Below are 24,066 nucleotides of genomic sequence, written 5' to 3'. Positions count from 1 at the left end.
CAACTCTTCCTCTTACAAACCAAGGAGAATGTACAGGGACCGATACCTCCAGGAAGCACAACAGAGTAAATACACACACACACACACACACATTTTTGTCTAGAGAATATATGGTCTAGATGACAGAAGTAATAGTAGCCTTTGCTGGGGCTTTGCATGTAAATCACAAAGGCCTTTAGCAAGTTTGAAAGGACTTGAGTTCAAAAGTAGACAGATAGGATTTCAATAATATGGACGTGAAGAACAAAGGCCACACATAGTTTTAAGGATCTTTAACTGGGCTTAGTATTATTTTCATCACTTATAAAACCCTGGCAATAGGTAATCCTTACCACCTATTCTTTGATACATCAGGAAACTGTAAAGGTAAGAAGAAAACAGGGAACTTTTAACTGTGGAGACTGAGACCCACAGGATGCTATTTTGGAACAGCAGAGGAAAAAAAAAATCTTAAGAGTCTCCATCTCCTTTAAAACAATTGCAAAAAGTCAGACTGAGAAGGTTGAGATCTGAGGATTGCAGTTCCAAACCTACTTTTTTTTCTCTCTCTCTCTCTCTCCCTCCCTCCCTCCTTTTTTCTTTCTTTCTTTCTTTTTTTTTTTTTTTTTTAGGATGCTGGTCCTGGGCTTGAATTCAGGGCCCAAGCACTGTCCTTGAGCTTTTCAGTTCAAGATTGGCTCTCTACCACTTTGAGCCACCGCGCCACTTCCGGTTTTTGAGTGGTTAACTGGAGATAAGAGTCGCATAGACTTTCCTGCCTAGGTTGACTTCGAACCGCCATCCTCAGATCTCAGCCTCTTGAGTGGCTAGGATTACAGGCGTGAGGTCGGCTTCTTCTGGCGCCCGGCTCAGAGGTGTCATTCTTAAGAAGGTCGTGACGTCCACAGAATCACTTCCCCGAGCCTCGTTCAAGGCCACTGTCTCACCCATGGGAACATGGACAGGGTCGTTTTGACCAACCCTTTTTCTGATGCCTGGGTAGACAGACAAGTCTCTAGCATTCACCTAACGGTGGTGTGACGCTCTGGGAAGCAGTCACCAAACCGTTCCCGTGGCTGCTTGGACCTTACTGACAGAGGCGCCAAATTCCGTCGCCGACAATTTGCATAACTTGTCGAGAGGCATTGTGGGGCTGGTAGTTCACACTAGGACCATCGCTAAGGCTTGCCGACGTCACAGAACTACACCTCCCAGCAGGCCGCACGCAGCCGGGCGCGTAAGCCGCTGGCGTGAGCGAACAGACTTCCGGAAGAGCAGGGGCGGGACCTCAGCTGGGGCTGGAGCGAGGCGTCGTCGGGATGCAGCGCCCCGGGCCCTTCAGCACCCTCTACGGGCGGGTCCTGGCCCCGCTGCCCGGGCGGGCCGGGGGCGCGGCCTCTGGCGGAGGCGGGAACAGCTGGGCCCTCCCGGGCTCCCTCGTGCAGCTGCCGGGGCGTGAACAGTCTGGGACCCGCAGTGGTACGGGCGGCACAGGTACCTGCGGCCCGGATTCCAACAGGGTCTGCCCGGCCCAATCCACAATGTCCAAGGCCGAGGAGGCGAAGAAGCTGGCGGGCCGCGCGGCCGTGGAAAACCACGTGAGGGTGAGCAGAGGGGCGTGGGGAGGCTGTCTTCGGCGTGATGGGTTCGTGTTGGGCGCGCGGCATACTGCCAGGGCGTGCCCAGTTCCTGGAAAGACAGCGGCTGCGTGAGGGGGGACACTTTACACCAGTTTGATCTATCTTCCCTGCTCGGGAAAGGCCTTTGAGATGTGGAATCTGTTGCTGTCAAGTCTCCTGAGAACTGTGGTTTCCAAAGACTCCTTGCACAGTTTTCATAGTGGAGCCTGATGGTGTCTGATGTTTGGAGTGTGTGTTGGAGGCACCTACTGAGTGGTTTCCTCGTCCACGGATGGAAAATAGCCCTGGGGTTGTCTGGAAGTCTAATTCCCACCGTCTGGGAAACCTCAGGTTTGCAAAGTGCTCTGAAATTTTACCCCAAGGAAGCTCTTAGGTTGGCGCGCGCGCGCGCGCGCGCGCGTCTCTAAGTGTACACGTGAGGGGGAAGGAGAGAGATTCTGCCAAAAGGGGAACCCGGGACTTTTAAGACTTCCACCTTTAACTAGGCCTGGTGGACACTTGACGGCTAGAGAATGCTGTTCTTCAGTGTGGAGCTGCAGAGATGTTTAGAAGTTACCCAACGAGGTCGCGACCTCACTTGGTTGTTAAGTGGTAGGTGTGGTGCTGTTGGTAAAGTCTTTCAGCTCACGTGGATTTGCTATCACTAGTGGAGTTAATTGTGTTTAATGATAGTACTTTAGCAGGAGCCAAGTGCAGTGTTTCTGTCCTGTGGTGGACTTTTCTAGTCTTGTTATTCTTTTGTCTGTTTTCTACTTCATAGGCAGCACTAGCAGGTCCCCTTATGTGGGAGGGCCCCTGTCAGGTCCAGGATGTTGACCCTGGTCGTTCCTGGGCCAGTCCTCTTAGACCATTTCCATTGCCGCCTTGTTTTGTATAGGACTGGTTAGCAATAGGATTTTCTATAGGACTTAAGAGTGATAGTGTAAAATGATTAATTTGACCCTATGTTTGGGATTTAGTGCCACAGCTTTAATATTTGGAATAATAAGCTGAAATTTGGATACCTGTTTAAGATTTGTTCACAGATGGATATACAGTTACAAAAATCCCTACATCTACTTTATCCTGTTTGTGAATTTAAATTAATATCTGGTGGTACATGTCTCCCTGACCTTTGATTTATAGTTATATGTTTGGTTAAGTAAACATCTACAAGCCTTCATCTCAGGTTAGAGCTCAAAAACTATTGGAATCCAGCCATATCACTCAAAGAAGTTATCAGGTGATACTGAAGAGATCTCCATTAGCCTTCGATTTGTCTTTTAGAGTTTGGTTCAAAGACCTTCTTTTCGCTTTCATTTTTCTTTTAGCTTCCTAAGGAGAGAAAGAGTTTTCCTTTAAGCCTAGTAGGTGCTTTAAGTTGGTGGCTTATGCTCTAGTTGTCTGTCTGCCTACCTCCCTAAAGGGTAAGCCCTTGGGTGATAGTCAACCTTACCTTCTCTTCTTCATTCAGTGTTAGTCACAGAGAAACCTCAAGAAATGTTGACTTTTGTAATGTGGCCCTTTGCTTAGAATTTCAGGGTGTATGGTTTCCAGACCCCTGTACATTGGTGTTCTATTGTGGTAATGATTATTCTCACTTCTGGATGGTGATCTTGGAGAATTTTCAGCGGAATCCTGAGTATCCTTGGGTCCAGATCTGCCTGTTTTAGAGGCTGATGGTGGGGAAGAGAGGTGTAGTTACTGAGGTTGGGTTACCAGGCAGAACTAGCTCCTCCCAAGACCTGTAGCCTTATCTCTAGTTTCTCTGTTGACTCTGTGCCTTTTTTTTTTTTGATGGTCCTGGGGCTTTGAACTCTGGGCCTGGTGCTGCCCTTGAGCTTTTGTGCTCCAGGCTACACTCTACCTAGTGAGCCTGAGCTCTACTTCTGGCTTTTTTTTTTGGTGGTTAATCAGAGATAAGATGGCCTAGTGGCAAGAGTGCTTACCTCCTACACACGAAGCTCTGGGTTTGATTCCCCAGCACCACATATATGGAAAACGGCCAGAAGGGGCGCTGTGGCTCAGGTGGCAGAGTGCTAGCCTTGAGCGGGAAGAAGCCAGGGACAGTGCTCAGACCCTGAGTCCAAGGCCCAGGACTGGCCAAAAAAAAAAAAAAAAAAAAAAAAAAAGAGTCTCACAGACTTTTTTGCGTTTTCTAGTTTTGAACCTTGATCCTCAGATCTCAGCCTCCTGAACAGTTAGGATTACAGGCATAAGCCCCCTCCCTGCTCCCGGCTGGCTTTGCTTTTGAATTGTTTGGCTTAATGAAGCTATTGGGCAGTGGTTCCATTTGGTCAGCAGTGTTTCTAAAGTTAGCTCATTGAACAAGGTTTGTGAATTTCTGCTGTTGCATATATGACACGTGGTTTGGTATGGTCCATTAGAAGGGCTTTCATCTGTAAGACTACCTCATAGCTAGCGTTTGGCCACTTGAAGTTAACTTTGGCTAAGGCAGTGATTCCTGGGTTTGTCATTTGATTCTAGTAGTAGTAGGAACACATGATTTTAAGAGCTTTGGGTCTTTCAGGCCCTGAAATTCTTGGCCTTTTCTAGAAGCCAAAGGAAGAGCTTTGTAAGACAAAGGAAGTCTGATGCACCCAAGTCAATCTGTTTGCCACCTGCCTTCAGGAGCCTGTGAGTGTATGTTAATGAGGAAGCTGGCAATTAAATTATTGTATAGCTAGAGCCCTCAGCTTCAGATCTGGTGTGAAGGTCAGATTAAATTTACCTAGGCATAGTGAAAGCAAGACCTTTTTTTACTTGGAGATCTTTACATATTGCCATATTCAGCTATTTATGAGTTTTTGTTTGTTTGTTTGTTGCTATTGTGAACCCCGTGATGATGTTGTAATGGCTTAGTCACATCCTTGCCCCTAGGTATTCTTGTGGTTTTTGTGTTGTAGGAAGTGAGGAGTTTCACTGTGGCCTTCGGTTTGTCTTGAGGGGCTTCTGAGACTGTTCTTCATGCAAAGGAAGTTTCAGAGTAGACTTTCCCTTGCCAGTGAATTGTTTATTTGTTTTGTTTTTGTTGCCAGTCCTGGGGCATGGACTCAGGGCCTGAGCATTGTCCCTGGCTTCTTTTTGCTCAAGGCTAGCACTGCTGAGGAATCAACCCAGGGCTTCATGTATATGAGGCAAGTACTTTACTACTAGGACATATTCCCAGCCCCAGTGAATTGTTAATCAGTTGCTGGGACTCAAGAAATTTAAAATGTAGTGCTGCTTCAGCATTTCCTGAAATTCTTTATTCAAAGTAAAGTTGTATGTGTATATATGGGCAGTTTGGTGATTAAAAGATGACTTTTCTAAAAGATAAGATCTTGCTACATATATAGAATGGAGCATAGGATTTTTTTTTTTTTTTTTTTTTTTTGGTATGTGTATGTACTGATCTTACGGCTGAAACTCAGACCCTGGGTGTTGTCCTTGAGCTTTTGTTTTTCCTCTCTCTCTCTCAAGGTTGGCACTTTACCACTTGAGCCACAGCTCCATTTCTGGCTTTTTGAGTAGTTTATTAGAAGTAAGAGTGTCATGGACTTTGCTGCCCAGGGAGGCTTCAAGCCAACATCTTCAGATCTCAGCCTCCTGGGTAGCTAGGATTGTAGGCGTGAGCTACTGGCGCTGGACTACTTGGAGCTTTTTTAAAAAATTCATTAAATTAAGAGGGAGCTGAAAAGGGTTAGGACCACTTCACAGGTGTCTTCATTTTGCTGATATAATAATACCTGAGGTTGTGTTATTTGTAATGAATGTAAATTTATTAACTGGAGGCTGGGAAATTCAATATCAGGTGCTGAATGGGAGCTGGAAGCGGGGCAGGGGCAGTTTGAGGTAGCTATGGAGGGGAGGAGGATCAGATTCAGTAAGTAGATATTGGTGCCATGGTGTGGCATAGTCCCATCTGTGGGAGTGGAGCCTCCATGACCTAATTACCTCCCAAAGGTCCTACCTTTTGACCTAGATGGTCTCTGCCTTCCAGAATTACAACATATATACATAATATATATGTAATCTTTCGGGAGGAGTACTAAGATTGAACCCAGAGCCTTGCCACATAGCCTTGCCTTACTAGGCAGATGCTTTACCACTTAAGTCACAAAGCCAACCATTTCTGGGGGTATGGAGCTTGAATTCAGGACCTTTCACTTGGTGCACTAGTCGTGGGGTATGAACTCAGGGCCTGGGCACTGTCCCTGAGCTTCTTTTGCTCAAGGCCACTTGAGCCACAGCACTACTTCTGGCCTTTTCTGTTTATGTGGTGCTGAGGAATCGAACCCAGGGCTTCATGCATGCTAAGCAAGCATTCTACAACTAAGCCACATTCCCAGCCCTTTATAAGGTTTTTGAGACAGGTTCTCTATGCCTTTATTACTTTGAACTTATGATGTTCCTGCTTCTATTTCTGAAGTAGTTGGAATAACAGGTATGCTCTACTGTGCCTGACTGACTTAACAGTATTTTGATGGTGAGAAAATGATTTGTACATATTGATAAGTGTTACCTTCAACTTGTGTTGGCTTTATTGGGACATAACTCATTTAAATTACTTGCTTAGTTAACGATTTTCTATAAGTGAGAGCCAGTCCTACAGAGTTATCAAATGACACAAAGCTTGGGAAGTCAAGTAATATAAGTGGTTTCCTGCATGCATTGAAAGGATATCCTGTTATCTCCTGCCCATTTCCAAGTTGTACAGTGTTGGATAAATCTCTAAAGTGGAGATAGTGTGTTATTAAGCCATAAGAGACTTGTGAGATTTGATTGAAATTAACATTTGTTAATCATTCTTGGTGGATATTTAATAAATGGTAGCTGCTGCTTTGGTATTATTTTTTGTGCCATGGTCTGGCTGGAGGTTGATCCCAGTAAGTTGCTTAGGAAATATTAGTCCCAGGCCTTTCTTTGCTCTCTTGGACTGACTGTTCTGTTCATGGGTGCCTTCCTTCCACCTTTCTTAGAATGGCAGGTTCAGTACATTGACAAGTGTTTCTTGTTCTTTGTATTCAGGAAGTGCTCCACGTCTATTACTTATCAGATGGAGACTGTCAGGCTCCCTTACTAGTGAGCATTTGTTCTCTGCTCATTTTCTCTATAGGGACCCTGGGGATTAACTGGACAGATGCTGATGTGATTTACTATTTTGAGATTACTTTACACCCTTACCTCTTCTGCTTTCTTAGAGAGCTCTAGATAGTGGGTCGGATATGTCCCTAAAGTTTCTTGAGCTGTTCCCACCTTGAAGACAGTACAGTTGAAGGTGTCAATTCCCCTTCTAGGTGTTGCCTTTGTGTGAAAATGGAAATGCCAGCTTTCTACCCTTACTTGGGCTCTGTTGTTTTCTTCTAGGGCGTTTGTTTCTCTTCCCTTTGTTTGGTGGAAATCTTTCAGTGTTTACTGATAGGCTATTTTTATTTTCCCTGCTCTTGGGCCTTGAATTCTGGGCATGGACACTGTCAGTAAGCTCCTTTTACCCTAGGCTAGCACTCTACCACTTGAGCTACAGAACCACTTCTGGCATTTTCTGTGATTAATTGGAGATAAGAGTCTCTGGGACTTTCCTCTCCAGGCTGGTTTCCTCAGATCTTAGCCACCTGAGTAGCTAGGATTGTAGGCATGAGCCACCAGAGCCAGGCCCTGCAGGCCATTTCTGTGAGGCCAGTTTAAGTTGTAAAGTTACTGTTCTGTGTAAAGAATTGAGCCCATCATTTTGTCTGGTGGAGTGAGTGAGTGAGTGTGTGTGTGTGTGTGTGTGTGGTGTTGGCAATGTTAGAACGGAAAGGAGAAAGGCTGTTGATTAACTGTCTACTGGACACTGGATACCAGGATAAAGTACAGTTTTGAGGTTCAGTGATTATGTGAATGGAAAGTAGGCACAGTACCTGCCTTGTATACTTATGATGGTCAATTGCTCTTCATAATTTTTAGTTTAGGAAGCAGTCCGAAGAGGGAGTAAAATGCAGTATTAATGACTTGCTTTCTCCCCCCCCCCCCCCTTTTTCACAGAATAACCAAGTGCTGGGAATTGGAAGTGGTTCCACAATTGTTCATGCTGTGCAGCGAATAGGTATGTTTTGAATGGTCTACAGAATGCTTTGTGTTTGGTCATGGGGGTGGGAGGCCGAGAATGAGAAGCAGTGGGCACAGGCTTGCACTTGCCCATCTTAGCTCTTGTTGTACAGATAAGGGAGAGGGGGCTGTTTGCTTGAGGTCAGTTGGGTGTTTCTGCTCTTTGGGAAAGGGGATTCTTGGGCTTTTTCTACCTGTACTGGGGGCATGATGCCCTGGCCTCTCCATGTCTGGCTGGAGAGGCTAAATTCCAGCAGAACTAGTTATCTTGGTGGTGCACACCCATTAGGAGTCCTATGTTTGGTATCAGGTTTCCTGTGGCAAACGAATTTGAGACTAGAGTAGGCTTCCTCTGTGAATGAGAGTAAATGAGGCTCTTGGCCTTGGGGGCTGGTTCCTGAGTTCATACGGATTCGGTGTGACTGCCTTCATACTGACTGGGTTGTGCATGTGCTTTGGAAGGACTCAGGAGTGATTGTCCCCACGGCTGCTCAACAGGTTCTGCTGCCCTGCTCTTTGTGAAAACAAAGCCTGAGAAGGCTTGCCCAACGCTGATCTCTTTTAGGTGCTAAGGGTCAGGGCCCAGGAGGCAAAATCTAGGATCTCTTGGTTATTAAGAAGTGGTTGTTTTGCTGGTATAGTGCCTTCAGGGAGCCGCCTTACTGGCCTAGCTAGAGCTGTAGTGCCGAGCACTTTTCTATTCTAACCAAGCTGGGAAATTTAAGGACAGGGAATACTATGATTTCCTAAGAGTGGCATCCAGACCTTCCATTATGCAGACTCGATTTAAAAAAACTTGACATTTTGAGAAGATTTTTAAAAAAATTAACTAATTACTTATATTTTAGTAGTTGTACAGAGGAGTTGCCATTAAACAGCATAGTTTATAAGTACAATGTGTCTTGAACAGCCTCACCCCCTTCAACATTCTTACCTATCACTCCTCTTTTTTTGTGTGCATGCTTGTTTGGGGCTGGATCTCTGGACCTGGGTGCTATTCTTGATCTGCTTTTGCTCAAGGCTAGTGCCTGAGCCACAGCACTACTTCTGACCTTTTCTGGTTCTTGCCTGGGATGGCTTCCATCCGCAATCTTTAGATCTCAGCCTCTTGAGTAGCTTGGTAGGATTACAGACGTGAGCCACCAGCACCTGGCGCCCAGCCTCCCTTTGCTCTTTCCACTCTTTCCCTTACTTTTCTTAATTTTGTAGGATATACACCGAATTCTTGACTGCATTCTCCTTCCTCTTTCCTTTTCCCTTTCCCTTGGACCCCAATCCACACCTTTCAAGGAACCACTTCCTGGCGTTTAATTTGTTGAACCTTGACTTTACCTTTCTAAGGAATTAGACTATTTGAATTCTCCCTTAAATCTACCATATTTCAGTTAATACATTTGTATATACTTGCATAGTACCCAAGGTATTTATAAGTTCATAAGCTAAGTCTAGCTTCCACATATAAGGGAAAACATGCATCCTTTATCTCTTTGGGCTTGACTTAAAGAAGACAGTTTTTATTTTTAAGACTTCCTAAAAATTAAACTTTCCAGAAAAATTAAGATGAAGGAATCTATCTAAGACCTTTGGGGCCTAGAGATGATTATCTTTCCTTCCTTTTCTCCCTTCCCTTTCTCCCTTCCCTTTCTTCCCTCCCTCCCTCCTCCCTTCCTCTCTGTGTATACAGGGGTTTGAACTCAGGATCTTAGGCTTGCTAGGTCGGCTCAGTACTGTTGAGCCAGCACTGGTTATTTTGAGATAGGGTCTTTCATTTTTGCCTAGACCCGGGCCTGGCCCATGTCCTTCCTAATTTCCACTTCCTTTTGTAGCAGGGTGGCAGGCACATGCCACTGTGCTTGGCTTCTTTTGGGATGGGGTCTTGCAAACTTTTCCTGGAGCTGATTTGGAACTTTTCCCCTCTCAGCCTCTCTTGTAGCTGGGATAACACATGTGCACCATTGTGCTTGGCTGTTATATTTCTTACTAAATGCAAAAGCTAAACTCAGACTTTGCTTTGGAAAAGGCAGTGTATAGTAATAGGTAGGATTATAGAGCTAGACTGCCTACAGTCATATTCCAGCCCTACTACTGATTAGCTGTGTAACAACTATCAAGGTCTCATATCTCTTTGTCTTAGTTTCCTTGTCTGGAAAATAGAGGTAATAATTGTAACTTAATTTTAGGTTTGTTAGGATTGAAAGGGCTTGTTCATACATTGAGAGTACTCTGTCTGTTGTTAGTACTTAACCTCCCTAGATGTTCTAGTGTCCCTGTCTTCTGGGATATACAGTGAAATGGTTAGCTTTTTCATGGAGGATGGGACACAGCATGAAAGACCGTCAGTGGGAGATAAGCCTTTCCTTCTGGTCAGATTTGAAGAGATACACTTGTGACAAGAAAGGTGAGTCACCAATGTGACTTTTGTCTCCACAGCTGAAAGAGTGAAGCAAGAGAATCTGAACCTCGTCTGTATCCCCACTTCCTTCCAGGTATGTCCTGATTTCCTATTGCATATTGGCAGCTGCTGCCAAACCTGGTTCAGCTGTGTGGATGTGGGACTTTGTGTTGCGTACTGGGGTTCTCGTGAGAGAACCCACCTCTTTAGAAGTAGGGTTTCACATGTGTTCATTTGTGTATTTCTAGAATATTTTAGTATATTTATATTTAGAATATATAAATGACCATATGGTCTCTATCTTAATGGAATGTTATCCTCATTTATAGGTGAAAAAATTGAAGCTAAAGGGAATTTAAGCAAAGTGGTAATAATGTACATGCATTAAAAAAATTTTTTTTTTGTACCAGTCTCTGAGCACTGTCTCTGAGCTTCTTTTGCTCAAGGCTAGCACTCTGCTTGAGCCACAACTCCATTTCTGGCTCTTTTTGGGAAGTTTATTAGAGATAAGAGTCTCACAGATATTCCTACCCAGACTGTCTGTGTAATCCAGAAATTGTGATCCTTTAATCTCAGCCTCTTGAGTAGCTAGGATTATAGGCATGAGCCATCGACATTCAACTGTACATACAGTATTTTGGTTTCCTATATAATGTTCTTCCATCATAGCATAGTAGAGACTGGAGGAAAAAAGTCATGGAGCCAGCTAAATATAGTGAATAATTAGGGAAATGTGAACTTTGGGACATGAAGGGGTGGAGATAACTCTCAGTTGTTCATATGACTCTCTTGAGAATTCTCCATTAAGATATTTCTTGCCATGCACCTGTAGCTCACATCTGTAATCCTAGTTACTTGGGAGACTGAGACCTGGAGGATTGTGGTTTGATATTTGCCCAGGGAGAAAAGTTAATGAGACTCCTATCTCCAAAATAATCAGCTAAAAGTAGAACTGGAAGTGTGGCTCCGGTGGTAGGGCTCCAGCTGAGAAGCACACGGCTCTAAGTTCAAACCCCAGTATTGATTTTTTTTTTTTTTTTTGGCCAGTCCTGGGGCTTGGACCCAGGGCCTGAGCACTGTCCCTGGCTTATTCTTGCTCAAGGCTAGCACTCTGCCACTTGAGCCACAGCGCCACTTCTGGCCATTTTCTGTATATGTGGTCTGGGGAATCGAACCCAGTGCCTCATGTATACAAGGCAAGCACTCTTGCCACTAGGCCATATCCTCAGCCCCTCCAGTATTGATTTTTAGAAAGCCCAAACAAAACTAGTTTTTAACTTAATGAGGAGCTTGATAGCACTATTATCTATTTTTAGAGGACACTTTTTATTCATAATGAAATCCGATAGAGATCTCCATCACAAGCACCCTATTACATCCCCTCCCTGATAATAACTAGCACAAAGTCCAAACTTGACAGAAGCCTAGGTTAGTTCAAATGAACCCAAATTCCCAGAAGAGTTTGTAAATAAAGGATCCAAAATTTCCCTGTGAGCAGCAAGAGCAAAATTAGTTCACATAAGCCACAAAAAGAATCTCCAGACAGGAAAAAAAAAAAAGACAGAGGAAGGCCTGAGATATACCAGTCAGGGAGAAGTCAGACTTCAGAGGCCCTAGGCTCTGTTTCACTACACATGGCAAAAAGTAGTTTGTGCTAGCTGAAGGAGAAAGATAAGAAAAAGTCCTTAGAATAAAATTCCTATAGCTTTGTGGAGCCATCCGTCTTTCATCTCTGTCTAGGGTCAGCCAGCTACAGTGGCTGATGCAAAAAGGGCTCACTTTCTTTCAGTTGGCTCTCCAAAGCTGAAACCAGAGTTATGGGACTCCAAGCCAAAATTCCAGGGCTTCCATGTGTTAGGTCCAGTCACTCACTCCAATGTGCCAGGTAAAGTGCTGAGTGCTGGTGAAACAGGATTTATTGCATGGCACAGATGGCTACAACAAGAGGCAAAGTAATAGTAGCTCATCTTCAGTCATATTTGGAGTATAGACATGGACTTTAGATTTAGACCAAGAATGGTGGCCAGCTATGAAAGGCATGTGTCTTTATTAAAAAATCCTGGTAAAATGTTCCAGCTGGTCATTAACTTAGTCTTTGTTTTGGGAAAGGTTCTGAAGCTAGCTGTCAGGTCAGAATAAGCAAGTCATTAATGGCCCAGAACAGATTCAGATACAAAAATGGAGATTGGTTGCTTAACTTCTCTCCTATTTTTAGTTAATTTGTGGGTCCAGGTAATGAGTCAGTGCTTTTTTTTTTCAAAAGTGGTTGAATACCTGCTACAAAAATAAAGGGTGATTTATTAGGGATGCTGGATTGTACCTCAATGGTTGAAGTAGGCAGTTGTTTTGAAAACTGTCAGTTAGATAAAACTAGTTTTATCTAACAGGGTGGGGTTATAAAGGCTGTGGGCCCCTCTCTTGTGGCCACTCCTCAAAGATTAGAATACTGCTCCTTGGATGTGGGAAGAAATTTGCCTTTGCCTTTGGCACTCTTTTCCCCTCCCAATGTAAGAGTAGGACACTGCCCCAGGTAAAGCAGAAGAACCACCACCAAATAAAACACAGTAAGGAGTCAGCTAGGTACTATTCTTATATATGGCCCTTCAAAACTTTTTTATTACCTGGTGTGAATGTTCTGGATATACATTTTTTTCTTCTTATATAGTACCTGTGGTAAATGAGAAGAAAGGTCTTTAACATTTTGTATCTGGGTATAACTTTGTTTCTGGGTATATCTGTGACTTGTTGACAGTGGGACATGATCTAGTGAGATGCCAACAGAAGTTGAAAAGTGCCTTTGCATTGATGGCTGGATCATTCTTTGAAGACTAGATTCTTGAGGGATGAGAAGCCATGTTGAGAACAGTTCCAGGCACACGAATGAGGCTTACACTAACCAGCCCAGATGAGAAGTCTTCCACAGAATCATGAGACATTATCTATCAATATGTGCTGAGTTTGGGGTAACTGCTGTGCTGCAGAAGCTCACTGATAGGATGCCCTAGTCCTTAATTGTGCCTGGTAACCAGTCCTAGACCAACTCTCTTCCTTTTCCCAGGAATCATTCTGCTGCTTTGGCAGTAAGAGAGGAGGATATGGAGGTGTAACAGGATCTTAAGTTGCCTTTCAACCAGCCTTCATTTTCTGTCTTTGTGTCTGCTTTCTGGAGTTCATGATAACTCTTTTTCTTGAATCATTTGAGAGGTTCTGTGATGTTAATTTGGTTGCCTTTTAGCTTTCTCTTGCACTGGTTTAGTATCTCTTTTATTTATCTCATTGACTGTAGTCAGGGTTTTCTGGGGAAACGTGTATGTATGTGTGTGTGTGTGTGTGTGTGTATTTGTTTCTCTGGAAAAACTATACATATATGAAACAATATATAATCATATATTAAACAGAATATATATACTCATATATATGGAAAAAAATATAAAATTGACAGGAGGGGTTTTATGACTGCCTAACATGGTCAGAAGTTGAGTAGTTCCACAGTGACCTTGTGCATTCTGAAGCCAGGAAAACTTGGGGATGCTCAGTCCAGGAATCTGGAAGCCCAGGAACAAGAGGACCACTGAGGTTGCCCCAGTCTGAGGCTGAGGTCTGAAAGCTGCAGGTGCAAGTTCTAGCTCAAAGGCTTAAGAGTCTCAAGTCTGTTCTCATTTGTGGAGAGCAGCAGCAGAAACCACCTGGCATGAGAAAGGCTGGGCTTGAGTGTGTATGTAAATGTGAATGACCTTTCCCTTTCTTTCACCTTTCTTTCCCTCTGGCCCCCACGCTGTTGGATGGTACTTCTTTTTTTTTTTTTTTCAAATTTTTATTATCAAACTGATGTACAGAGAGGTTAGATGGTACTTCTTGTGGTCAGGTTGAGTTTCAGCACTCAGATCAATAACCTTCCAGAAAGAAAGAACTCTACAGACACGTTCAGAAGTGTGCTTTTTAAAAGTTTTTTAAGTTTTTTTTAAAGCATCTGTTAATTTAGTCATGTTGACACAATTAAGTGTGCTTTTTTAAAGTTTTTTTTAAGCATCTGTTAATTTAGTCATGTTGACACAATTAACTGTTCTTTTGGCCTAGCTGTTAAAAATCTATGTTTATGCTTTTAAGAAAAACTTCTCTATTATTTCTTTTTTTTGGGTTGGTACTGGGACTTGAGCTGGTGTTCTACCCCTTGAGCCAGAGCTTCACTTTCAGCTTTTAAGTGGTTAATTGGAGTAAGAGTCTTATGGACTTTCCTGCCATGGCTGACTTTGAACTGAGATCCTATCTCAGGATTACAGGCATGAGTCACAGGTGCCTGACATTATTTTAATTTTAAGGAAGTTTTGGGAGCCTGGTGCCAGGCGCTCACTCCTCTAAATCCTAACTACTCAGAAGGCTGGAATCTGAGGAACTCAGTTGCCGTGAGTTCAAGCCCCAGGACAGGTACACACACACACACGCACGCACGCACACACGCACGCACGCACGCACACACACACACGTTTTGGGAAAGAGTGGAGCTAAAACAGGTGTTTAGATTGCTATCTTTAGCTGAAAGTTTGTTTTTAACATGGTGTTCTCCTAACTCACCTGTGTTTTTTCCATTTGTCCAGACTGGAAAATACTGGTGAATTTCAGTTACTCAGGTGGTGTAGACTTTGAAAGTTCATGGGGCTATAAAAAAATTCACTTGTTCAATTAACCCTTCTCCCTCAAATCCAAATCCAAACTTATTTCATGATAAGCTTGGCTAGGTGCAGTCTCCTCAAATAGTTGAAAGGAAATCAAAGTGTTTTGTGTCCTGATGAACCTAATGTGATTTGAATGCTTTTGTCTTTAAAGTTACAGGCTTTGGAAGGAGGAAAATAAAGCATCTACAAGCCAGATTTGATCTTAGCCCAAATCAACTTTTTTTTTTAATCAGGCGTGGGTCTTGAACGTAGGGCCTGGGTGCGATCCCTGAGTTCTTTTGTGCTCAAGGCTAGCACTCTGTTTTAAGCCACAGACCCACTTCTGGTTTTCTGGTGGCTAATTGGGCATAAGAATCTATCTTATGGACTCTTCTGCCTGGGTTGGCTTTGAACCCCAGTCCTCAGAGCTTAGCCTCCCGAGTAGCTAGGATTGCAGACATGAGCCACCAGCACCTGGCCTTTGTTTTTGGTTCAAAATAATAGATGGTAGGAGGGAAAGTGTAGATTAGATAAGAGGGAAAGTGTGGAGTTTTCAGTTATATTGTGAAATTTATAAAAGAAGAACTGCTCATCTGCTACATGTCACTGTCCTTTAGACATTTATGGATTACAGCTCTGAATTGCAATAAGAAAGCTTTGTTTTCAGAAGGCTCCTATTTCCAGAAGCACGACAAATCATTCACTTTTCTGCTTCGTGCATTTGAGAGAGCTTGGCTGGAAGAGGTGGGTAGGGCTGCTGGCTTCATACCTTCAGGAGACCCCTCAGCACTCAAGGCTGCTGACTGAGCTAGTGGTAGGGAGGCCCTTCCTTACTGAACTGGATATATGTTTGCTAAGATTGACTCAACAAGGTACCACTGACTGAATGCCTTTGCAAAATTTTTGTCTCATCATTCCAGAAGTCCAGCATTAAAGTGTGCCCAGGATTTTATTCTGAGGCTTGTTCGGTGCTTTTGGAGGGTTACTGGCAGCCTTTGATGTGTCTTGACTTGTAGGTCCATCACCTTGATATCTGTTTCATGCTTATGTACTCTTCTTCCTGTGTATGTGTCAGAGTGAAAATTTCCCCTTTTTATAAAGATACTGGTGTATGGCTCTGATAATTTCATTTTTTAGCTTGATAACCTATGAAGGCCCTTTCTTCAAGAAAGACTACAACACTGAGGTACTGGGACTTAGGGTCTTTTTTTTTTTGCTACTGGGGATTGAACCAAAAGCTTTGTGATCTGCCACATGAGTCACACTCTAGTCATTGTGTTTTGAGGTAGACTCTTCCTATTTTTCCCAGGGCCAGCCTGCAACTGTCCATTCTGAGATTTCAAGTGTGCAAGACCAGGCCAACTTGCTGGGAACACAATTCAACCCACAGCACTCAGGGAGGATTAGACGCATGCCATTGCACTTGTGATTTCTCTTTCTCGCTATAAGGCCACTCAAAGGGGCTTGAATGCAAAGAATCAGGCCTGATGTGGGAGAGGGAGAGTGGAGGGGTGTGGAACCTGGTGATAGGAGCAGGCTTGGAGTATTTTATTCCTGTGGGATCCTGAAGTCATGTAAGGGCCTAGATTTCAGTTATGTTAAGTAAAAATATAGGAGGCCATTGTTTTAGACTGGAACGAAGTTAATAATAAAATTCCATATCACCAAACTGAAACTAAGTTGTTTTCTGACTTCCCAAGCTATCAGGAGAATAAAGGGTAATAGCCAAGTTTCCTAAACAGGCCAGTTTCAGTTGGAGTGATAAGGAAGGTTTTTTTTTTTTTTTTACTTTAAATAGGAAAGTAACTTGGAATTAACCAATTAGTTGTTTTTCTATTCTGTTTACCCTTTGTGTTGATTTACTAGGAAAGTCACATTGAAATCTGCATCTTGTTCTTTTTTTTTTTCTGCTCATTTCTGCTTTCCATAGCCTTTCTATCTATAAAAGCAACCTTCTCTGCTCAGTTCTTGACAAACTTTCTTATTTGATTTATTCTATTCTACAATTAAAAACAAAGCTAATTATGATCTTTCATTTATTACAATTTTTACTTTTTAAATGGTATGTTTATGACAGACATATTTGTGTTTAAGAGATACAATGTGATGTGTATATGTCAGGGTGTGTGTGTGGTCTCACCCTTGAGTATCCATCCTCTCCTGTCCTGCCCTTCCTCCACTCTAATCTCAGTAGTGTGATACTGTCATCTCTGTTCTATGCCATTGGTCACACAGACCAACCCTACCTAGGACTGTGTGAGAAGAGCTATGGGAAGGCGGGAATCCCAGGTGATGGGGATTACTGGGCCCAGCCTCAGGGAATGTGATTAATATGGCTGCAGTAATGCTACCGTTGGAGACATCTAGCAACCCAGAAGTAGTCCAGTAGTACATTTATTATTATGCTCTTCCTTCATTACGTATTATTCTTTAATTAAAACATAATTGTGAGGCTTTTTTCATTTAGTCTGTTATAAATTTAGCCAGCATTTTATTGTAGATTTTTCATTGTAGAAAACTTCAAACTTCTAAAAGAAAAAAAGGAACAATAAAATGAACTTCACTGTATAACCACCCAGTTTCAAATATCAATTCCATGGTCAGTAAATTCTGTTTAATTTATATCTCATCCTCCTCTTACCCCATTATTTTGGAACAAATTCCCAGCAGAACATCATTTCATTGTGTAAAGCTTGTTGTGTTTTCTGAGGGATAAGGGGTCTTTTAAAAACATTGTAATGATGCTAAAAATTAATATTCCTTTATATTCATCAAGTAAAAACCTAGAGTTCAAATTTCTCTTATTGTTTCCTTTAAAATATTTTCACTTTGACTATTGGTGCCTAGCAAGTTAAACCCCAAGAACTGCTCCGCAAATATAAATAAATTTGTCAGTATGTAAAAATAAACTGTTATCTATCAGTCCATAGTGACATGCAGCCTTTATATCATACTGTTGGATTTATTTGTGTGTGTGTGTGTGTATACATACATACATATATATACACATATATGTATATATAATATTTGAGATATGTGGTTTAGCTGAAGTGATTCTCTGCTTTAGCCTCTTGAATTCTAGCATTACAGATATACACCATTGTGCCCATGTTGTTGAATTGTTTAAAAAACTTCTAAGAATCCTATGTAGAACTATTTAATAATAATTAGTTTTAAAAACTTCTAAGATTTTTGTGAGCTTGGTTCTTAATTATTTTATTTTCAAGTCCCAGAGATCCAGTCCAGGGTCTTGCATTTGCTAGGCAAATACTCTGCCACTGAGCTATATCACTGAACTCCCTTTTTCTTTCTTTCCCCCCACCCCTTATTTTTCTATGAATCCAGGCTGGCTTAATACTTGGAAGCTTCCTATCTCTGCCTCCTAAATGCTGGAAGCACAGGTGTGCAACCTTGCTCAGTAATGAATTTTTAATTTAAAAAAATATACACAGTTCACAATTTTAGGAAGACCATGCTCCTGTCCCAAGCAGCAAGTTGTTGAATTAGTTTTGTCATTTGTGTGGCTCCATCTCCTGGCTTTAGGTAGTCCAGGTTGGGACTTGAGTGGGTACTTGAAAGAGGCCTCCGGGTTTGACACTTAAATCCAAAAGAATTCTGAGAATCCTTGCCATGTATTCTGAACAAATGAGTACCTGTGCTTTCTCTTGTCTTTCCCCAGGCCCGGCAGCTCATCCTACAGCATGGCTTAACCCTCAGTGACTTGGATCGACACCCAGAGGTAAGAGAAACATAGATTACTATGTTTCTTGCCTTTTCATTTATGGCTCACTTGTTTATGTACTCCAGATATCTTGGCAACTAAAACTGGTTTGTCATAATTTAGTCATATTAACTTTTCTTCTGGGACCCTGAGTGTTCATTCTGGTTGAGGTCACAGAGGAGAGGTGGTTAGTTGATGTTATTGGTGTTAAGTACAAGTTAGATTACCTGACACTTAGCTCCAAGTTATGAGTTAAGTATGAGTTTAGTAAAGGGGAACTGGATAAGCTTAGAGTTCGGTTCAGAGCTCCTTAAGATAACTTTTTCTAACAAATGTAAAAGAGTGGGTTGGTCCATAGAGTTTACACTTAAGTGGAGACAAGAGGTCATTATCTGAGGCAACCATGGGCATTTGAAAACTGACAAGTTTTATAGTAAAGATTACTAGTCCTAGGGATTGTTAGAAAAGGCTAAAGATGAAAATGAACAGCTTTGCATGTGAATGTAGGACATTTTTTGAACCATTATTAGGTTTTGTTCCTTCCTGTATGAAGATCTTTAGCATCCAGCAGTCTGATGGTGGGTAGCATACTTACTCCACTTTAGGGATATGAAGAAGGCACAGTTGAGAGCACATATGATTAAGGCCACAGTACAAGCAGCATGTCCAGAATTAGAGCTTGTTTATGACTACCTCTAGAACAGTGGTTAGAGGACCAGTAGAACAGCGTTAGAAAAAGAATTGTTGGAAGTGGTCAAGTTTGAGCTGAAGTGGTAAAGCTTCATGGGATGGGTAAGAGAACCACAGGAACCACATGCGGACACATATGGACAGTGCCCAGGCTTTCTGGGTGATTTGGACAGAGTGAGTGATATGTTGGTGCATGGTGAGAAGTAAGAGGGTCAGGAGTTCTGTACCACTGTGATACACGAGGAAATTGAGGGGTTAGTAAGACCCATGGAAGGCCTTTTGGGGGGACTTTGTGGGTAGAGCTGGAGGCACAGGCCGAATCATCTATTAGGCAGCTGTGAAGGAACGGACTTTTGGCTGAAGGTGGGTTCAATTGCCAGACAGAAAAGGTGGCACCATCCTGGTCATGTAGTTTCCACTGTGCGTCCTGGCCTTAGAGTTAGTGCAAGGTGTGGGAGAGTACTGCAAGCTGCAGCTTCACACTGGTGTGAAAGGATGGATACACGTGTTCTCGTCTGCTTCCTAGGCTTTACACCTGTGCCACCCCAGCCTCGTCAAGCAGCCACACAGCATACGTGTGTGTCCCTTGCATACTACTACTTGAGAAAAACCTCACCCCAAGTCTCCATGTTGTCCATATGGAGTACTACTAGTGCTTCCTTGAACTACTACTTTATTGATTTTTTTTTTTTTGTCCCAGTCCTGGCTCTTTAACTCAGGGTTGGAGCTCTTTCCCTGACCTTTCTTTGGTCAAGGCTAGCACTTGAACCAAAGCTCCATTTCTGATTATTTTTTCTTTTTTTTTTTTTCTTTTTGGCCATGCCATTCTTTATTATTGGCTACATGTTAACAACTCAGGGTGACCTATCATAGTAGCAGAGATAAAACATACTTAGCTGGGATAGGCAGGTGGGAGTCCTGGTGAGGAAACTGGTGTTTAAGAGGATAACAAATGAGTGAGAAATTCTCCCTTGCAAACTACACATGACCCCAAGTCAGTCTGAAGCAGTGTTGTCAATGTTCTTTGACACAGGTAGCACCCAAAATGGCCTTATAGCAGTGTGAACAGGTGTGCCGAGCTCAGATTTCCTTAAATTATAAGACAAAACAGAATTGCAAACTAGTGCTCATATTTTTTCATTGCTGGCCTTCAGTGAACCAATTTTTGACACTTCTGATTTATTAGAGCTAAGAGTCTCACACCCAGGCTGACTTCAAACTGTGATCCTCAGATCTCAGCCTTCTGAGTAGCTAGGATTATAGTTGTGAGTCACCAGCAACCAGTTTGATTTTGAGTTTTGAAAGATGAATGAATTTATGTGCTCCCTGACTGCTTTTGGGTCTTAATGCAGAGATTGGGAATATAGACAATTGCTTTGTGAAGTCTTAGGAAATGCCTCAGATAATTTTCCAAGTCAGGAATATACTGAATATTTGTCAACTTCTGTGGAGAGGTCTCCATTTGATGTTCCTGTCCACTTGAAATTGCCTGTATTTGCCCACATTAATACCAACTTCAGAGCTTTTTCTTTGTTATTTTTCCTCCCCATGGATTTTTAATACTGTAAATATATTGTCTATCTGTTTGTATACTTATGACCCTTTCGAGAGCCCCAGTCCATAACATCTAGTTTTTTCCCCCCCTCAAACCTTCATTCCCAGAGTCAGTTTCTATTTCCTTGGTAGTGAAATAGCCTACATTGGGAATGCATGCTCTGAGGAATTCTACCTTGTTCATGGAGAATTCCATCAATGAGAAAAGGGAGCATAGTGCTGTAGCTGGATTGAGGTTTGTGCTTCAGGCCCTGATCTTTTCCCCATTACCCTAGTGAGGTGGCTAACCTGCTGGAATGTCAGTCTCTTGATTGGTTAAGTGGAATATAGGACTTCATGAACTACTGTTGTGCTGCCAAATTTGAAAATACGTCTCAGCTCATGAGATTCTTAGTGGTTTTTGTATCTATCCTATCCCCTTATACAGATTGACCTCGCCATCGATGGTGCTGATGAAGTAGATGCTGAACTCAATCTCATCAAGGGTGGTGGGTGAGTGCTATAGGACTTTCTGGAATACTATTTGACCAGATTGTTAAGTCAGTGGACTCTACTTTAAACCTTTATGTCTGTGAGCAGTCAGGGTGCTGTTCCTTATTTGGAAAGCAGAGGTGTTTGTTAAGTACTGGTTTGGAGAGTATGGTAAATAGAAAAAGTTGAGTTTTTGATCTGCTCATTCTTAATAGTTGAAGCAGAACATCGGGTAACATTGTACTTTAATTTTTTTGTATGTGTTACATATTCTTCTGGTTACATATATGTGAAGCAGTAGGCGGTAGAGACAGGCTAGACTTGATCAGCAGATTCAATGTCTGGGACTGTTTCTACTCCCAAACCCTGACTGTGAAATAGTATATTAGAGCAGGTTATGTAAAACTTGCTCTTCTCAGGCCATGTCTTGAGAATAATGCTTCCTTCTGAATGCATCTTGGAGGGAATTATGTCAGGACTGAATGGAACCACTGTTCATTTGCTAGATTTCTCCCAGACACGGGCTGATGCTCCTATAAGTCATTTACTGGGAGCAGAATGGCAGGATTGAGAATGGCTTTTTGAATATTGAAAACTAAATGTTAAATTTAATGAATTTAAATTTAACTCAAAAGTTAAATCTCACTAAATGTCAGGACTCAGCAGATTTGAGGTCCCTGTATCTGACCTTACTCCTGCTTTGTTCACTTGCTTCTTTCCCCTCCTCAGAGGCTGCCTGACCCAGGAGAAGATTGTGGCTGGCTATGCCAGTCGGTTCATCGTGATTGCTGATTTCAGGTAGTGTCCAGTGTTTTGACCTGCCTGCTGAGAAGGTAGATTGGACCTCAGATCTCACTCACATTTATAGAGGAGGAAGTTTATGGAGAAAGGCTGAGACAATATCTCTGTCTTGTTTTTATGCTAAAGGTAGATGCTGCTGAATGATCACAGCAGTATTACATTGAGCCAGAATTAAGCAGTACTTTATGCTTTCATGAGGAGAGACAGTCTGTGCCCCTGTTGGTAGAGCCTGTCATCATGTGTCACTCATTGGATCCTCGGGGACCTGCCCACACGCAGTGACTCAGCACGCCCTGCTTCTTCCTGGCTCAGGGCTTGCCACATGTCACTCATGCTGTGGACAGTCCTTGGCTAAGCTCTTGGATTCTTTTTCAAGGAGTCTGAGAGGAAGCAGTTGTGCTCAGCATGTTGAAAAATGTGTGTAATTACGTGTGAAATAGAGCTACAGGGAAGATAAAAGTCATACATACTTGTAATAAATCTATGCAAATAAACAAATGATTGACAAGCCAACTTTACCAAATTTTAACATTGTGGTCATATTTCAAATACCTTCTAATTGTGAAACAGCCAATACCTTTGAAGCCCCCTGTTCTGTCTGGTCACTGTGTTTTGCCCTCATAGCATCTAGTTAGCCCCATTCTTGAATCTGATGTTGGTACCATTTATTTTATTTAATTTAAGATTGTTTCTTCCTAGGAAAGATTCAGTGAATCTTGGGGATCAGTGGCACAAGGGAATCCCTATTGAGGTCATCCCAATGGCCTATGTCCCCGTGAGCCGAGCTGTGACCCGGAAGTTTGGGGGTGAAGTTGAGCTTCGAATGGCTGTCAACAAGGCAGTAAGTGGCCAGAGAAGTTTCCAGAGGCCCTTTAGCTCTCTGTCTGCTGTTCTTTCTGCTCTAATAGGCCACTGTAACCTTAATTTTTAGTCTGTTTTAGAGAGTTGGCTCTATTTGTTTCTATGTTCAATTTCAAGTAGATTAAGATGATACTCAATACATTGCACAAGTACTGGCACAGTACACAAATACAGTACTCAATACTGGCACAAAAGGGAGAAAATGGTGGTTTCTATCTCTTGCGATCTGACTGTCCACACCTCTAACCTTTGTACCTGAGATGTGGACAGTCCTGGTGAGTTGCTTGTCTCAAGTCCCCTGGAACAGAATGTTTTCAAGTTCCATAATCTTATCTTCTCATTACTCACATTCTGTGCTAAAACATGAGAAGAAGTAGAACTTTTTGGGCGAGATGAGTACCTTCAGGAATATACTCTAGACACTTCAGTCTGGATGATTTTCTTCAGCTTCTAAACTGGATTGCAAAAAACTTTTGTTTTCTTGTACACTTAAATAAAACTAATAATCTAAACTATAGTTATATAATATCTAACTATGGTTAAAATTTATAACTATGTAAAAAGTTTGGAAGACAGAAAATACATGATCTGTTACTATCCCTTGATATTTTTTTTTATTTTGTCATGTTTACTTCCTGATATTACTATGACTTAAAAAGGTTATCCTAACTGTAGTGTAGTGGTTGTATGAGGCCCTCACCATTATGGTTCATTTGTAGCTGGAAGGCCAGGAGGGGAGGGCGGGGTTCATTCTCCTAGCTGGCTTAACCCAGGTGGGATACCAGCCCTCACTTGACAAAATTCCCAACTGAGCTTTCACTCCCTCTTCTCCAGTTTGTGAGGGAGATCTAGTTTCCTTGCCTGTAGTCCTGATGTTCTTTCTGTCAACATTTGTGTTCCTAAACAGGCTGCTTTTCTAGTGTCTAAAGCTGTTGACGAATTCTGGACTAATTAACTAAAACACTAAAGCTCTGCCTGTCTTTGCTTCCTGTCTTTTTTTTTTTTTTCTTTCCTTTTTTAAAGACTGGTCCTTGGGCTTGAACTCAGGGCCTGGGTGCTCTCCCTGAGCTTTTTTGCTCAAGGTTAGTTGCTTTACCACTTGAGCCACAGCTCCACTTCTGGCTTTTTGGTGGTTAATTGGAGTCTCACAGATTTTCCTGCTGGTGTTGTATTCGAAGCACGAACCATAATTTTCAGATTTCGGCTTCCTGAGTAGCAGGATTACAGGTGGGAATCACTGGTGCCTAGCAATGTTTC

General features: G+C 42.5%; 1 protein-coding gene across 1 annotated transcript in view; it reads left to right on the top strand.

Moving 5' to 3' along the window:
- The first annotated feature begins 1,264 nt into the window (after positions 1–1,264).
- The window catches only part of Rpia (ribose 5-phosphate isomerase A), a 29,268-nt gene continuing 6,466 nt past the window's right edge, over positions 1,265–24,066 (top strand). The window contains exons 1-7 of the mRNA XM_048352522.1: positions 1,265–1,583; positions 7,605–7,665; positions 10,098–10,153; positions 18,391–18,450; positions 21,104–21,168; positions 21,877–21,945; positions 22,648–22,789. Coding sequence (XP_048208479.1) covers positions 1,299–1,583; positions 7,605–7,665; positions 10,098–10,153; positions 18,391–18,450; positions 21,104–21,168; positions 21,877–21,945; positions 22,648–22,789 — 738 coding nt within the window. The 5' untranslated portion in view covers positions 1,265–1,298. The remainder of the gene's footprint in view (positions 1,584–7,604; positions 7,666–10,097; positions 10,154–18,390; positions 18,451–21,103; positions 21,169–21,876; positions 21,946–22,647; positions 22,790–24,066) is intronic.

The sequence above is a fragment of the Perognathus longimembris genome, chromosome 8 (assembly GCF_023159225.1).
Source record: "Perognathus longimembris pacificus isolate PPM17 chromosome 8, ASM2315922v1, whole genome shotgun sequence".
Taxonomy (NCBI): Eukaryota; Metazoa; Chordata; class Mammalia; order Rodentia; family Heteromyidae; genus Perognathus; species Perognathus longimembris.
This window is presented reverse-complemented; position numbering and strand designations above follow the sequence as displayed.